The 17,418-nt window shown below is 47.7% G+C and overlaps 1 protein-coding gene across 1 annotated transcript; it reads left to right on the top strand.

The window, feature by feature from the left end:
- Nucleotides 1–559: 559 nt before the first annotated feature.
- LOC120932552 lies at nucleotides 560–3,370 on the top strand. The gene has a single exon (XM_040345025.1). The coding sequence runs from the start codon at nucleotides 1,100–1,102 to the stop codon at nucleotides 3,368–3,370; it is 2,271 nt and encodes a 756-aa protein (XP_040200959.1). The 5' UTR covers nucleotides 560–1,099.
- The last annotated feature ends 14,048 nt before the right edge of the window (nucleotides 3,371–17,418 follow it).

Below are 17,418 nucleotides of genomic sequence, written 5' to 3'. Positions count from 1 at the left end.
ACTCATCTCCTCAGTACAACCCAATTACAGGACATCATTAATCAATCTGTCCAAGCAGCACTGACATTAGCTGCCGCTTCCGGATCATCCCAATCCACCCATCCTCCTGTGACCGTACCCCTCGGCACAGAACCAACCACAAAGAAGGGAAAATCTTCCTATAAAAGGAAGAATGTGGTGACGGTCTATGACTCCCCGGCAGGGGAAGCTAATAATATGCAACGAGCAGATCCTTCCACGGACTGCCACCCCACGCATCCTACAGATCCCTTTCAACCTCTGAGCCTCAGAGAGTCAACAAAAAGGCACGGTTTAGCTAAAAGAGCCAAACCAGACTCATACGTTTTAGAGTCGGACGATGATTCATCCGCCGAGTCGGATAAATCAGATGTCTCAGGATCTGATTACTATGAGGAAGAGGATGCGGGGGCTTCGGCAATCCTCCCGGATGCCAACCCTGACGAACAGGGCAAAGACGTGCTAGACGCCATGGGGGAACCCCTATTTAACCCAGACACTATTTCCCATCCTCGCTCTCGGGACTGGTCCCCTCTGCCCCACGTGTCCCAATATGTAGAACTCTGGGCACGCAAAACTTTAGATAAATCTAATCGCAATAAGCTTAGAGCGGAGTGCCCCCGCCCGCATATCCCCATGAAGGCGGTTGTCACACCTACAGTGGACCCCATTTTAATGAAATACCTGCTGAAATCAGGCAAAATGCCTAAGAAAGGAATAGACCGATCCTTTACAGGTATCCAGGACCGCATCCTGGACCTGTTCGGGCCTTTGACCAAAATCCTGAACTTAGCGGAACAATCCGCGACAACAGGCCAAGGGGTTGACCTAGCACAACTGCGCGGTTGGGCCCAAAGAGCCATTTGCCTCACGGGCAATGCCAACACCGCCTGTTCAGTTGAACGCAGGCGCTCTATACTCATGCGCCTCGACCCACAGCTAGCCCATCTAGCGGAGTCCGAGCCGGGCCCCTCAGCAGGGGGCATGCTTTTTGGCGAGTCCTTAATAAAGGACATTAATAAATTTGTCGGTATGTTCAACAGTCTGGACAAAGCACAAACATCCCTGAAAAAACCCAACAATGCCAGAGTTTTTCCTCGGGCCGGCAGATACAGGGGCCGCTCTGCCGGCCGATACAATTCGGGCAGACCTTTCCAGAGGTCTTCCGCTCAACCACACTATACCCAGGCTCCCACCCACTATACCACCACCGCGCAACCGGCACCATTCTTCCCTCCCCGTGGGAGACCCTGGAGGGGACGCGGCCAGAGAGGATATCCTCGTTCACGCCCGTATTCCGGTGAGTACCACACCCATTCCCTTTCCCCTCATACCGGTGGGAGGTCGCCTAATGTTTTTTACGCTCGCCTGGTCTGCGATTACGGCAGACTCCTGGGTGCTGAATACAGTAGCAGGTTTCCAAATAGACCTTGTGTCCCCACCGACTCTGGGGGTATCGCCACCCCCTATCCATTTTTCAGAAGAAAATGTGACCCTCATAGACTCCGAACTTCGGGAATTGATAGCCAAGCATGCAGTCACCGAAGTCACCACCCCATCCCCGGGTTTCTTCAGCAACCTCTTCCTAGTCAAGAAGAAGGGGGGGGGTTACCGCCCGGTCATAAATCTCCGGGACTTGAACCAACATGTCGCCTATCGACATTTCAAAATGGAAGGCATCCACTGCCTCCGAGACCTACTCACCCCCGGAGACTGGTTAGTGAAGGTGGACCTAAAGGACGCCTACCTCACAGTCCCCATGCACCCGGACTCCCAACATCTCCTCCGTTTCAGATGGTGGGGTCGCATCTGGCAATTTACGTGCCTACCGTTCGGCCTGTCCTCAGCCCCATGGTGTTTCACCAAGCTGCTGAAACCGGTCGTGGCAGCGTTGAGGAGCAGGGGAGTGCGTCTGATCATTTATCTAGACGACCTCCTCATACTTACTCACTCCAAGACTATGGCCTATCGCCATATGAATTGGACCATCGACCTGTTACAAACCCTCGGCTTTATTATCAACCGAGAGAAATCGGTTCTCGTCCCGGCTCAGGAGATGGAATTTCTGGGTTTCTCGATAGACACCCACCTCGCCATCCTTCGACTGCCCAGCGCAAAGCTGGCCCTAATCCGGAAAGAGATCAGGGCGGTTTTACGCAAAGGCTTCCTATCCCTACGCATCCTGGCACGCATAGTGGGCCTTTTGGCTGCGTCCATTCAAGCCATCTTTCCAGCTCCCTTACATTACCGAGCCCTTCAGAGGTTAAAAATCCTACACCTGCGCCAGGGCCTTCGTTACGCAGACGAAGTGTCCCTATCCCCAGAAGCTCGGGCCGAACTGCGCTGGTGGCTCCGTCACGCCACCGACTGGAACGGCCGGACGATTTTCAACACACGGCCGGATGTAGTCATAGAATCGGACGCGAGCCTACGGGGCTGGGGCGCCCGCTTGGGGTTGAGATCCACGGGGGGGATCTGGTCCAGGGAGGAATCCCTGTTGCATATCAACGCTTTGGAACTCTCAGCGGCTCTCTTCGCCATTCAGAGTTTCTTAGCAACACGGACCAATTGTTGCGTACTATTGCGCATGGACAATATCGCGGCGGTTCAATACATCAACCGCCTGGGAGGTACCAGATCCAAGATTCTAGCGGACATCTCCGCCGAGATTTGGCACTTCTGTCTGTCTCGAGACATCTCTCTTGTAGCAGAATACATTCCGGGGGTCTCCAATACAATAGCAGATTGGAACTCTCGATATCTGGTAGATTCCAGCGACTGGGGTTTAGACTGTTCGGTCTTCACCCGAATAGAATTGCTCTGGGGCCCCTTGGGCATAGACCTCTTCGCCTCTCGCCTCAACCACCAACTGCCCCGCTTCTTCAGTTGGAGACCGGACCCAGGGTCCTCAGCTGTGGACGCTTTCCGCCACTCTTGGACAGGAGGTACGCATTATGCGTTCCCCCCATTCTCCATGATCCCCAGGGTCCTTCTACAGATTACCAATCAGGGAGCTACGGTGGTTCTGATCACACCGTGGTGGCCAGCTCAACCTTGGTTTCCCCTGCTTTTGGACTCGATCATCGACCTTCCCAGACTTCTTCCCCGATTCCCTCGTATCCTGTCCCACCCAACCAAGGGCATTCATCCCCTGGTGGAGGAAGGTACTCTGACGCTCCTAGCATGGCTGGTATCCGGGTGTCGGACCCGAGTGACGACCTTTCAAGCTCAGCTAGGGACCTCCTCACCATGGCCTGGGCCCCCGGGACTCGGTCGGCATACCGATCAGCCTGGCAATTTTGGGTACGTTGGTGCGACCAACGGCAAGTTGATCCCTTACGTGCCCCTGTAAACGTCATCGCAAACTACTTGGCAGACTCTTTCTCCTCGGGCAAGGCCTATAGTTCCATCAATGTCTACAGGTCAGCCATATCGGCCTACCACTATCCAGTAGATTCCATGCCCGTAGGCAAACATCCCCTGATTTGCAAACTTCTGCGGGGTATTAGGTTCAAACGTCCCCCGCGACCTAGGTATCAGTCCACCTGGGACGTTTCTAGGGTTCTTACCATGCTTTCGGACTGGGGAGACAACGATTCGCTGTCCCTTAAAATGCTGTCTTTCAAGATCACTATCCTGCTTTGCCTGGTTTCTATAAAACGCGTTTCCGACGTCAGAGCCCTGGACATTTCAAGACGCCAATTTTCACCCCAGGGTGTCAAGTTCACGATAGTCCGTAGGACGAAGACCGGTCTACATTCAGTCTTCTATCCCTTCTTCCCTTCACACCCACGACTCTGTGTGGTAAAATGTCTGCAGGTATACGAAGCGTACACTGCGGACCTCCGTAGTCCAAATTCCTCGCAATTATTAGTTTCTTACGTCAGACCCCATCACCCAGTCACAACTGCCACCTTGGCACGTTGGGTTAGATCCACCATGGCTCTGGCTGGTATAGACATCACCCTGTTTGGAGCACACTCCTCCAGAGGGGCCATGGCTACCAAGGTGATGGCGACCGGAGGCTCTCTTTCTGATCTGCTAATGGCGGCCGATTGGTCCTCTGAATCAGTCTTCCGCCTTTTTTATTTCAGACCAGAAGATCATGTTGCCATGTCTGTTTTATGATGTTGATTGTTATGTACTGTTTTTGTTTTCTTTTGGAACATACATATGTTTATGCTGTGTTAGCTTTGAACTTGCATAAGATATGAGCCTCCTGTCTGATGTATAATTCGAGATTTTCCTAGCTTGTGACGGAAAATATTGATTATATGAAGACAGGAGGCGAGTATCTTCCCTCCCTTCCCAACCCTTTCACGTTTTGTGTTTTGTTTCAGGTTATTGACTTATCTATTTCCTGGAATTTTCGCTTAAAAATATGGTTAGGGTGATGTTCCCCTGTTCGGTTTAATCAGCAAGTCTACACGACACCACGGCCCAACGCAGTCGGGACCTACAGCCTACTCTTCTTTGGAGGTCTTTGGTTACGGATAAAGGGGGGCCGACTGGTCGTAGAGCCGATAATCAGAAGTTAGAACCGACACCTCGCATTCACACAAGAAAGAGGAAGATCCTAGATGAGAGCAGTCCATTTATAGAGACCAATATGGGAGTGGTTTAGGCCATGGGACTGCTGGGAGGTGTGGTTCTACCAGTTTTTTCTTTTATTACATACGTTAGTTGTTTTTACACTTCTGCTGTGAGCATTAATAAAGAAGGATTAATGCATAAGATACTCGCCTCCTGTCTTCATATAATCAATATTTTCCGTCACAAGCTAGGAAAATCTCGAATTACAAAGTCTGCCGGTTTAAGGATCAGACCTGTCATAATTGCGGTAGGACCGGCCATCTGAAACGAGTTTGCCGTAGCAAGAAGGTGCGAGATAAACAACCTCTGAACCCCAAGACTAAGACATATATGGTGGGAAGATATACATCATCATCTGAGTCAGAGGATGAGGCTGTGCTCCACAGATTAGACATACATCATATGCATTCAGCACCCTCCGCAATGACTGTAGATGTAACCATTGAGGGAAAGAAACTCAGGATGGATGTAGACACAGGAGCAGCAGTTTCAGTTATCACCCAGAAACAATGGAGACAACTTCAGACCCGAAAAACTGTCCGCCCAACACCAATCAAACTGCAGACATACTCAAAACAGATACTCCACCCACTGGGTTACGCAAAAGTAAAGGTATTGTACAAGGGTCAGACAAAGAGACTGCCATTATATATCCTAGAAAATGGGGGACCCCCTCTCTTTGGGAGAGACTGGATTGCTCACTTTGGTATGCCAGACATCGCCATAAGTCCCTGTAACACCGTTACCATTCCATTAGGAGATAATGAGAAATGGGTGGTGTCCCTGAAGCAGCGGTTCCCAAAGATTTTTGATGACCAGTTGGGAAAAATAAAGCATGACTGTGTGAGACTCCAGCTGAAACCCAACGCTCAGCCTAAGTTCTTCAAAGCTCGGACAGTACCTTTTGCACTCCGAGCCGGTGTGGAAGCAGAACTAAGTCGGCTGGAGGAACAAGGTGTCATCTCAAAGGTAGAGCACAGCGAGTGGGCATCACCAGTTGTACCGGTAAAGAAATCGAATGGGGACTTGCGCATTTGTGGCGATTTCCGCATGGCACTGAACTCTCAACTGGAAATAGACCAGTATCCCCTACCCAGAGTAGATGACATTTTTGCCTCTCTTGCAGGAGGTCAAAAGTTCACCAAGCTTGATCTCAAACAAGCAAGTGTGCCCACCATATGGAGCTACTTGTGCCCGTCATACGCAGCCAGTGTGCCCACCATATGCAGTCACTTGTGCCCATCAAACGCAGCCAGTGTGCCCACCATATGCTGCTACTTGTGCCCGTCATACGCAGCCAGTGTGCCCACCATATGCAGCTACTTGTGCCCGTCATACCCAGCCAGTGTGCCCACCATATGCAGTCACTTGTGCCCATCATACGCAGCCAGTGTGCCCACCATATGCAGCTACTTGTGCCTGTCATACGCAGCCATTGTGCCCACTATTTGCAGCCACTTGTGCCCGTCATACCCAGCCAGTGTGCCCATCATATGCAGTCACTTGTGCCCATCGTAAGCAGGCAGTGTGCCCACCATATGCAGCTACTTGTGCCCTTCATACCCAGCCAGTGTGCCCATCATATGCAGCTACTTGTGCCCATCATACGCAGCCATTGTGCCCACCATATACAGTCACTTGTGCCCGTCATACGCAGCAATTGTGCCCACCATATGCAGTCACTTGTGCCCATCATACGCAGCCATTGTGCCCACTATTTGCAGCCACTTGTGCCCATCATGCGCAGCAGTTGTGCCCTCCATATGCAGTCACTTGTACCCGTCATACGCGTCACTTCCTTCTTCTTCTGTAGTGGCGGCTGTGGCTCCTGTGTCCGCTTGGCTCCTCAGGCTTCCTCCATCATGTCTCCTTTTCCGCCAAAGAACTCTTTCCAACAGTAAATGAAACTCAAAATGTGTTTGAGTGAACGTGATTGGAAATTTTCACTAATATGAGTCACAAATAGTGAAAAATGTTCATTGTTTTGGGAAATTTTGTTTAATAAATTAATTTTTTTTTCTTGTAAGGCAACCTCACTTTTTCATTGTTTAACTATAAGGCCCCATACACACGGGAGTATTTATCCGCGGATACGGTCCAGCGGACCGTTTCCGCGGATAAATCCTCTCGAGGATTTCGGCGGATTTTCATGCGATGGAGTGTACTCACCATCGCATTGAAATCAGCGCCGAAATCCTCTGGCGATGACGTGTCGCGCCGTCGCCGCGATTATGACGCGGCGACGTGCGCGACGCTGTCATATAAGGAATTCCACGCATGCGTTGAATCATTGCGACGCATGCGGGGGATCCCTTCGGACGGATGGATTCGGTGAGTCTGTACAGACCAGCGGATCCATCTGTTGGGATGGATTCCAGCAGATGGATTTGTTCTGCATGTCAGCGAATATCCGATCTGCTGGAATCCATCCCAGGGGAGATATATCCGCGGATAAAGATCCGCTGGCGTGTACACACCATAGGATCTATCCGCTGAAACCCATTTGCTGGGATTTATCTGCGGATGGATTCTATGGTGTGTATGGGGCCTCACAAGTACTCGTACCAGTTGTCCAACAATGATATTTACTGCTTTTTATAAAGAAATACAATTGATTTTATGCAGTATTGAGTTTAGCCTTTTGGCCCGGCCCTCCAAAATATTTTTAGTTTCTCATGTGGCCCCATCGAAAAAATAATTGCCCACCCCTGCCTTAGATAGATAGAATTTTTTCAATCCTGGTAATACCAGACACAATGGGAGTCAGAGTTGAATCTGCCATTGGAACCGAAGGATTGGCACACTACATGGCAAGTGGTGATGAAAAGCCCTAGGAATGTATTAATTTTTTTAAATTCCTATAAGTTTTTTGCATAAATGGTATTACACCCCAGCTCATATAGCTCATTTACTTCCAAACTTCTCCTCTACTTGCTTTCTGGGCTGTAGCTCAGAGGGCAATATGGCTCACATATAGTGGACTTGTCTCGTAATCCATACAAACCAGTGGCGGTGCGTCCATAGGGACGCAGGAGCGTCGTCCCCTCTGGCTCGCTCACAGCCAGTAAAATATACAGATTCATACACTGTATGAATCTGTATATTTTCGCCGCTGCCGTCCACTATTCAGCTGGCCGGAAGTTGAGCGCCGGTCAGCTGAATAGCGGCAGCTGACTGGCTGTGTGGAAGTGCCTATCAGGGCCAGCGGCCCTGATAGGCTGTCCGAGTACAGCCCTGAGTCTGTAGTCGGCTTCCTGAAGCTCATCCTCGGGACATACCGGCCGTACGTCCGAGGATAAGACTGACAGGCGTCTCAGCAAATCAGGTAACCTGATTGGCTGAAGCGTCATCGAGGGCGGGACGAGGGACATCGAGGGACGTAGAAGCCATAAAGGTAAGTGCCAGGGGTGGGGGGGTACTGGGCATGGTGGCTACAAGTGGGGGCACAGTGGCTACAAGTGGGGGCATAGTGGTTACAAGTGGGGGCACAGTGGTAACAATTGGGGGCACAGTGGCTACAATTGGGGGCACAGTGGCAACAATTGGGGGCACAGTGGTGACAATTGGGGGCACAGTGGCACCAATTGGGGGCACAGTGGCAACAATTGGGGGCACAGTGGCGACAATTGGGGGCACAGTGGCTGTGTTTGATGGCATAGTGGTGAAAATTGATGGCACAGTAGCTGCGTTTGATGGTATGGCACAGTGGCTGTGTTTTGATGGCATGGCACGGTGGCTGCGTTTTGATGGCATGGCACAGTGGCTGCGTTTTGATGGCACAGTGGCTGCGTTTTGATGGCATGGCACAGCGGCTGCGTTTTGATGGCACAGTGGTTGCGTTTTGATGGCACAATGACTGCATTTGATGGCATGGCACAGTGGTGACAATTGATAGGTACAGTGAGGCTGCAATTTTTTTTTTTTTCCGTTTACGCCCCCCAAAAATTTTGAGCACCAGCCGCCACAGATACAAACGTCCACCAAAACCTCTACAAAGCCTTACTGAATAAACCAGTTCCTGACATTTTCCATTCAGAGCACGAGTCACTTTTCCATATATTGCTAAAGCCGGAAGAACCCCACATTGAGCTTTGAAGCATTTAAGAATAGACACATGGATATTATGACAAATAAACTGGTGGATTCTCACCCCAAGTTTCTCCAGATCTGGGAGCCATGGATATCCTATTCACAGCCAAAAGATTCAACCAGTCTCTCCTATCTATATCACTGCTGATAAATAGCTTCCTCCGATTTTCTGACCCTTCTACCCTTCCAATTTTCTCTTTCTTTCCTTTTCTTCTCTTCTGCCTTTATGCTTTGTTGACTGTATTCCCTTCTTCACCTGCATTCATTAAAACCTCTAGATTGACCTTTCTCTTGTGGACCAATGTTACCAACTAAACTGGATAGTCTTATATGACTTCTGTGCTGCCTAAGCCCTTATATTTTTATACTGCTTTCTCTATACAGCAGTTTGTAAGTTACGTTGTTTGACACTATGTTATCCTGCCTATATCCTTCAGACCATGTATTATGTCCACACTTGATGAATTGCCTTGTGCACTCAATGTGAATGTTTCTGTTTGTCTTTGCTCATGAACACTTTTGTAACATAATTTCTTATATAAACTTCTTACTGAGCGTTAAGGTACCTAACTTTGATATCAATCAGCCATTACAACCAATGCTGAGACTTTGTACATCACTTAAAATTGAGCATTGTGTAGTCAACACACATTGATAAACTAACATGTACTCAATATGGAAAACCCATCCACTAATCCAGAAAAACAAATACTTGGCCACAGGTATGGTTTGATAAAAAAATAAAATCATCTGGCTTGAGGGTATATATACAGTATGTGTGTGTGTGTGTGTATATGTATGTGTGTGTATATATATATATATATATATATATATATATATATACCGTATTTATCGGCGTATAACATGCACAGGCGTAAAACACGCACCCAAACTTTAAGAGGGAAGTTTAAAGAAAAAAACTATCCACGGCCCTCTGCGTATAACACGCAGGCACAGTTTACCATCTATTTTCAGGGTAAAAAAGTGAGTGTTATAGGCCAATAAATACAGTATATATTTACACACAATGCCTTGAAAAAGTATTCATACCCTTTGAAATTTTCCACATTTTGTCATGTTACAACCAAAAACATAAATACATTTTACTGGGTTTTTATGTGATCAACCAACACAAAGTGGCACATAATTGTGAAGTGGAAGGAAAATTATAAATGTTTTCAAATTTATTTACAAATAAACTTATGTGGACTTGTGTGGACTCTTCAGTTGACATATGTAAGACCCCTTTCATACTGTGGTGGTTTGCACGCTCTATTGCGCTAAAAATAGCGCCTGCAAACCAACCTGAAACAGCGACTGCTGTTTCTCCAGTGTGAAAGCCTGAGGGTTTTTGCACACTGGAGCGGTGCGCTAGCAGGACCGCTCCAAAAGTCCTGCTAGCCGCATCTTTGGAGTGGTGAAGGAGCAGTGTGTTTACCTCTCATTCCCATTGAAAGCAATGGGAAACCGCCGCTGTACCGCCAGCAATGCACCTCTGCAGAGGCTCATTGACGGCGGTATTTACCCATTTTCGGCCGCTAGCGGGGGGGGGGTAAAACCGCACTGCTATCGGCCAAATACCATCACTGCACCTTCCGCCCCAGTGTGAAAGGGGCCTTAGTCATTTTTAAATGATCCTTTAATATAAATATGTATAGGCTACTGTGCGATTTATTTATAGGGGTTATAGACTAGCATTGTATATATACAGTATGTAAATAAATAAAGTGAAATGAAACCTGCTGTTTCAAGGTTTGGAAAGATAATTGTGTATATGAGGGAGAAGGCTAGTTTACATCTGCTGAATGAAGGTTAAAATTGTATACATCATTTGCAAATGCCCTCTTCTATTTTCTTCTTCACATATTGGTAATTTTAGAGGTCATTTGTTTTGTGACTTTGATATTACATAAGAAATATTTTATTGGATATTTCTTAAACAAAGATAATATCAGTAAACTATCAATGTAACATGGACAGATGGTGCTAAATTGTCTATTCAACATCACTGATTACATTTGTTTAATTTGACATTAAAAGCATTTGTACCTTTAAATTGAATTACAGTTTATGAACAAAGCAGAGCTAAGACTACACTGAGCTCAATTAATCTAGCTACAGTATAATGCTTAAAATAATGGTTTTGTTGCCAAGCAAAATTCTAAATTTCTGAACCAACGGTTCAACTGTTCATTAGCATAATCCAAGAATGTAAGAATAAACTATTTATCAAATTGGCTCACAAAACATATTCATCAGTCAAGAAAAGGTACCTGGGCATGCATGCTATGTAAATTAATTGCTGTAGGAGTCACCTTTAAAACCATGATTACCATTTGGACTTGCTTAGCTAATTCAGCATTTTCTTTTTTTATGCATGTTGATGCTGTTCACCACTAGTGCCAAATATAGACAAAGTTAATATAGCATTTCAGAACCTGCAGAGAACTAGAGTTCTCTACTCATAAAGCAAAGGCTGGTATACACACTGGGTATACTGAAGAGATTTTTTTCTCAATATATATGCTGAATAATAATACTGTAGGTATAATGAATAATCACTGTTTAGATGTTAATGTTTTCATTTTCAGTTCAAAAGTCCTGTTAGTATTCTCCATAACTGCTATTCCTTAGAAGAGTAGATAAGAATCATTTTGCAGTGCTTCCAGAGGTTTCTCAGCACTGCTTTCTGACACTTGCCTAATAACATCTCCAAAAAACTGGTAGGTTATGGCTTAATTCATAAAGGTGGTACACCAATATAAGGATCTTTTTTTTGGTTTTTAAGTGACAGTTATTTTTCCAAGAAGATGTAAAAATAACAACATGGCCAAAAATATAGACATGTGTCCTTGTGTGAGGCTTCATGAATGAAGCCCAATGTGATCATAACTGCACATAAATAGGTAGATTCAGAAAGAGTTAGGCCGGCTTATCTGTAGATAAGTCGACCTAACTCAGAATCTACGCCGACCTATGTTTAAGTGTATGCTCAAACAGAGATACGCTTAAACATATCTAAGATACGACGGCTTGCGCCGTCCTATCTTAGATAGCAATTTTTCGAATGGCCGCTAGGTGGCGCTTCCATTGCAGTCGGCGTAGATTATGTAAATGAGTTTGTACGCCGATTCACAAACGTACGCCCGGCCGCCGCAGTCGATTTACACCGTTTACGTAAGAGATAGGCTGCGTAAAGTTAGAGCTAGGCTCTACTGGAATAGTAATGTCAAGTATGGCCGCCGTTCCCGCGTCGAAATTTGAAATTTTTACGTTGTTTGCGTAAGTCGTCCGTGAATCGGGATTTACGTCTCTTACGTCCACGTCAAAATCAATAGGCCCGTGCGGCATACTTAGCCGCAATGCACACTGGGAAATGTAGTCGCCCCGCGCATGCACAGTGAAAAAAAACTTCAAAAACATGAGGTCAAGCCTCATTACCATGAAACACGCCCCCCCTCCAAGTCATTTGAATTCGGCGTCCTTACGCCCGCCCACTTTAGGCTACGCCGCCGTAGATTAGCAGGCAAGTATATTGAGAATCATTACTAGCCTAGCTAATTTACAGCGGCGTAGCCTAAACAGGCTAAGCTACGCCGCCGTAACTTTACACAATTGTACCTAAATCTACCTAATAATAATTTACAGAGAGACACAAAGGAAGAGATAGATAGAGAGAGAGAGAAAGCATACTTTATCTTCAGCGAAAACTATTTTGGATAGTGTATGTCAGTTAAAATATTGGCCAGTTTTTTAATTTTTTTTGCTTTACTACCATGTCCTCATAAAACTGTGAGTGCAGAGTGTCATGGTCAAGCTTTCTGGGCATGACATTTTACACTCATGTTGGCCATATATATACTTATTATAATTTGGTCAGTTAATCAGGGACTATCAACATTTCAAACCGATCTACCAATCTACTGCTCTTCAAGCTCCCTGTGGGACAAAAGCCACTTGATCAGCCAGGGACTGAAGCATTGATCTCTGTATTCTGACAGGCAGGGATTGTCCCCTCTGTCAGAATACGATAGAGCAGCAGGCAGGATTGATTCCCCCATGGGGAAATAAATTCATTTTTTTTTTTCATTCTGCTGGCTGAAAGAAAAAATAACTGAACCATGTATGGTGAGCTTCACTGTGCATTGATGCAGAGACTAGTGTTGAAGTCATCATGGTAGCACTGCTTTCTGAAACATTCAGTACCACCTACTGCCAGAAGAAGATTGAAAAGGAAAGGACCCAGCACAGAATGTGACCAGGCAGATGACATCAGACAATGGAGTTGCATAAATATGTTAAAGTGCGTAGGGAGAGACTTCCAGCACATATTTTCCATTTGGTGGAACCAACACTGGGTTGTGATTCTTAGCTACCATGGTGCAAGTGCAATTTTTAACAATCAGAATTGCTTTAATAAAGGAATAATGATACAGCATATATGAAGAAACAAAGGGCCAAATTCTCAAAAACCCTGCCTAACTTAAATTTCAGCAGTTAAGTTACACTGACTTAAAATTTCTACCTAAGTGCCCGATCGTCAAAGCACTTACCTAGAAATTTCAGGCCGTGTAACTTAAGTGCCGCTGTCGTAAGGCGGTCCTCCTCTCCTGGGGGCGTTTAAAATTTAAATGAGGCGCGCTCCCGCGCCGGCCGTACTGCGCATGCGTGTGACGTCATTTTCCCGACGTGCAGCGCGCTAACGTAATTAACGCCGGGCGGCTTTGAGAATTTCGACGGGACACTAAAGTTGCGACGGGTGAAAAAAAAAGACGCGCCGGGAAAACAAATAATTATAAAAAAAAATGACAGCGTCGCTCAGCATGCATTCCTGAGAGGGAGAACTCCATGCCAATTTTCAAAGAAAAAACTGGCATGGGTTCCCCCCCAGGAGCATACCAGGCCCTTAGGTCTGGTATGGGTTGTAAGGAGACCCCCCCACGCCGAAAAATTGACGTAGAGGGTCCCCCTACAATCCATACCAGACCCGTATCCAAAGCACGCTACCCGGCCGGTCAGGAAGGGAGTGGGGACGAGCGAGCGCCCCCCCCCCCTCCTGAGCCGTGCCAGGCCGCATGCCCTCAACATGGGGGGGTTGGGTGCTCTGGGGCAGGGGGGCGCACTGCGGGCCCCCCACCCCAGAGCACCCTGTCCCCATGTTGATGAGGACAGGACCTCTTCCAGACAACCCTTGCCGTTGGTTGTCGGGGTCTGCGGGCGGGGGCTTATCGGAATCTGGGAGTCCCCTTTAATAAGGGGGCCCCCAGATACCGGCCCCCCACCCTAAGTGAATGGATATGGGGTACATCGTACCCCTATCCATTCACCTGGAGGCAAAAAGTAAAAGTTAGTAAACACACAACACAAGGCTTTTTAAAATAATTTATTATTCTGCTCCGGATGCCCCCCCTGTCTTCTTTATTAGCTCTATTTCCAGGGGGGGCTTCTTCTTCCGCTCTCCGGGGGTCTTCCACTCTCCGGGGGTCTTCTTCCACTCTCCGGGGGGGGCTTCTTCTTCCGCTCTCCGGGGGGGGGCTTCTCCGCTCTCCGGGGGGCTTCTTCCATCTTCTCCCCTCTTCCGCTGTTGACTCGGCGAACCCCGGTTCTTCTCCAGCTGTCCGGTGCCTTCTTCTTCAGCGCTGGCTGCCTGCTATGTTTGTGTGTTAGCTCAATTAGTAACAGGCAGCCGGCGCGGTCTTCTGTGACGTCAGGGTCTTCTGTTCTTCTCCCCTCTTCCGATGTTGACTCGTCGCATCTTGTCGCTGTAATGATGGAAGCGCGCCTTGCATCCCATTTATATAGGCATCACCGTCCCATCATGCTCCGGCAGGTACCCACGTGGTGGGTGCACGTGGGTAGGCACCCACCACGTGGGTACCTACCGGAGCATGATGGGACGGTGATGCCTATATAAATGGGATGCAAGGCGCGCTTCCATCATTACAGCGACAAGATGCGACGAGGCAACATCGGAAGAGGGGAGAAGAACAGAAGACCCTGACGTCACAGAAGACCGCGCCGGCTGCCTGTTACTAATTGAGCTAACACACAAACATAGCAGGCAGCCAGCGCTGAAGAAGAAGGCACCGGACAGCTGGAGAAGAACCGGGGTTCGCCGAGTCAACAGCGGAAGAGGGGAGAAGATGGAAGAAGCCCCCCGGAGAGCGGAGAAGCCCCCCCCCGGAGAGCGGAAGAAGAAGCCCCCCCGGAGAGTGGAAGAAGACCCCCGGAGAGTGGAAGACCCCCGGAGAGCGGAAGAAGAAGCCCCCCTGGAAATAGAGCTAATAAAGAAGACAGGGGGGGCATCCGGAGCAGAATAATAAATTATTTTAAAAAGCCTTGTGTTGTGTGTTTACTAACTTTTACTTTTTGCCTCCAGGTGAATGGATAGGGGTACGATGTACCCCATATCCATTCACTTAGGGTGGGGGGCCGGTATCTGGGGGCCCCCTTATTAAAGGGGACTCCCAGATTCCGATAAGCCCCCGCCCGCAGACCCCGACAACCAACGGCAAGGGTTGTCGGGAAGAGGTCCTGTCCTCATCAACATGGGGACAGGGTGCTCTGGGGTGAGGGGGCCCGCAGTGCGCCCCCCTGCCCCAGAGCACCCAACCCCCCCATGTTGAGGGCATGCGGCCTGGCACGGCTCAGGAGGGGGGGGCGCTCGCTCGTCCCCACTCCCTTCCTGACCGGCCGGGTAGCATGCTTTGGATACGGGTCTGGTATGGATTGTAGGGGGACCCCCTACGTCAATTTTTTGGCGTGGGGGGGTCTCCTTACAACCCATACCAGACCTAAGGGCCTGGTATGCTCCTGGGGGGGAACCCATGCCGGTTTTGAATTTTAAAATTGCCGTGGAGTTCTCCCTCGGGAATGCATACCAAATGCCGTCGCTGGAATGGGCCTTTACAATGTGTGACTAACTTTCCACATTATAAAACCAGCCCTAGTTTTGCGCAGGCAAATTCGGAACTTACGCAGAAATCACAGTGATGAAATGCTTTGAAAATCTGCTTAAGTCCTCATTTGCATACGCAAAGCTGCATTTCAATGAGAAATGCCCCCAGTGGCGGATGCGGTACTGCATCCTAAAATCTGACCGTGTAAGTGTCTTACACATGTCAGATTTTCTGCCTAACTTTGGAAAAAAGCCTTTTGAGAATCGTTTCCAAAGTTAGGCACAGAGATAAGCAGGCTGAACAGCAGTTAAGTCTGCGTATCTCTTTTGAGAATCAGGCCCAAAGAACATAAAAACTATTTGACATGGTGTGACACAGCATAGTCAATATAAAGAAAAATGTAGATATATTTATTATCCAACAGCAGCTCACATGTACAGATTTGTTTAACAATACTAAATTTTCATGGAGCTGATCTCGACATTCACAACTTGTACTAACCAATATCATCCCATGGAAGAATGGACAAAAACTGAGGGGACAAAGACATGGGGGAAAGGGGAAGGACCCCAAAATACTGCAGTCTTCTTATCGAAAAAGGGGTTCACATCAATTCCTCTCTATTAGAAGGTCCATGGCAGCCAGACCTTGTTGAATTTCCAAGGGCATCTATGAGTAATGTAAGTCAGCTTGCAAAGAAGCAGTGCCGCATCAATCATGGCTTCCCAGGATGACCGAGTTGGAGGAGTAGGAGTTATTTTAGCTATTTTTTTACTTAAAGCGGATGTCTGCTGAAAAAAAAATATTGAAAGTCAGCAGCTACAAATACTGCAGCTGTTGACTTTTAATATTAGGACACTTACCTATCCTGGAGTCCAGCGCCGTCCGCAGCAGAAGACGATCGATTGCTCGTCACTCTGCTGCCCCCCCACCATCCTCGGTGAGGGATCCAGGAAGTGAAGCGCTTCGGCTTCACTGCCCGGTTCCCTACGGCCCATGCGCGAGTCACGCTACGGCTGCCGATTGGCTCCCGCTGTGTACTGGGAGCCGAGTGTTCCCAGAACACAACGGGTGGGCGTTAGGTGACGTCTGCCCAAGACTGTGTGGCCAGAAGTGGGTGCAAATACCTGTCCTCTCCCCCCTGAAAGGTGTCAAATGTGACACTGGAGGGGGGGGTTCCGATCAGCGGGAGTTCCACTTTAGGGTGGAGCTCCGCTTTAATACAATGGTTTTAAACTAATGGAGGTTTCTCCTTTTTCCTTTCAACATTGCTGCGATGAGTGCCCAGGGGTTTTAGGAGGACTCCAAAGAGTAAAATTGGGACTGGATGGAGCACTATTGGAGATATCAATTTCAGGCTATCTTCCCTGGCGTTATGGTGGTTATGGCTTCCTTCCATCTTTGGCTCAGTGATGATTACATGATCCACAAATGTAATTTATTTTAAACACAGTGAAAGGGAGCTCATATTGATTTATCTTAAAGTGGATGTAAACCCTCACATAAACCCAGTGAAGTAAACAGCCTCAGATGATATACAAAGATAAAAAAATCTCCCTACATAAGTTTTACTTGCCTATCTGCTGTCTTCATCGTTATGTACTGTTTAAAAAGTGCACATCCTGTTAGAGATGTTCTATTCCTGTTTAGCACTGCAGTGAAGCCTGGGCATACAGCCAAGACTGCTGATTGGAGGAAAGGCACACACCCCCTCTCATAGTAGGTAAAATCGAATAAAGCCAATAGTCCATCCAGTTTAACCTGTGTAGGTGCATGTGTGTCAGTGTCTATATTTCCCATATCCCTGTATCCCTGTATT

The sequence above is a fragment of the Rana temporaria genome, chromosome 1 (assembly GCF_905171775.1).
Source record: "Rana temporaria chromosome 1, aRanTem1.1, whole genome shotgun sequence".
Lineage (NCBI taxonomy): Eukaryota > Metazoa > Chordata > Amphibia > Anura > Ranidae > Rana > Rana temporaria.
This window is presented reverse-complemented; position numbering and strand designations above follow the sequence as displayed.

Excerpts from the sequence above, each read along its gene's own strand:
- LOC120932552 (XM_040345025.1), top strand. The coding sequence starts at position 1,100 with ATGCCAGAGTTTTTCCTCGGGCCGGCAGATACAGGGGCCGCTCTGCCG.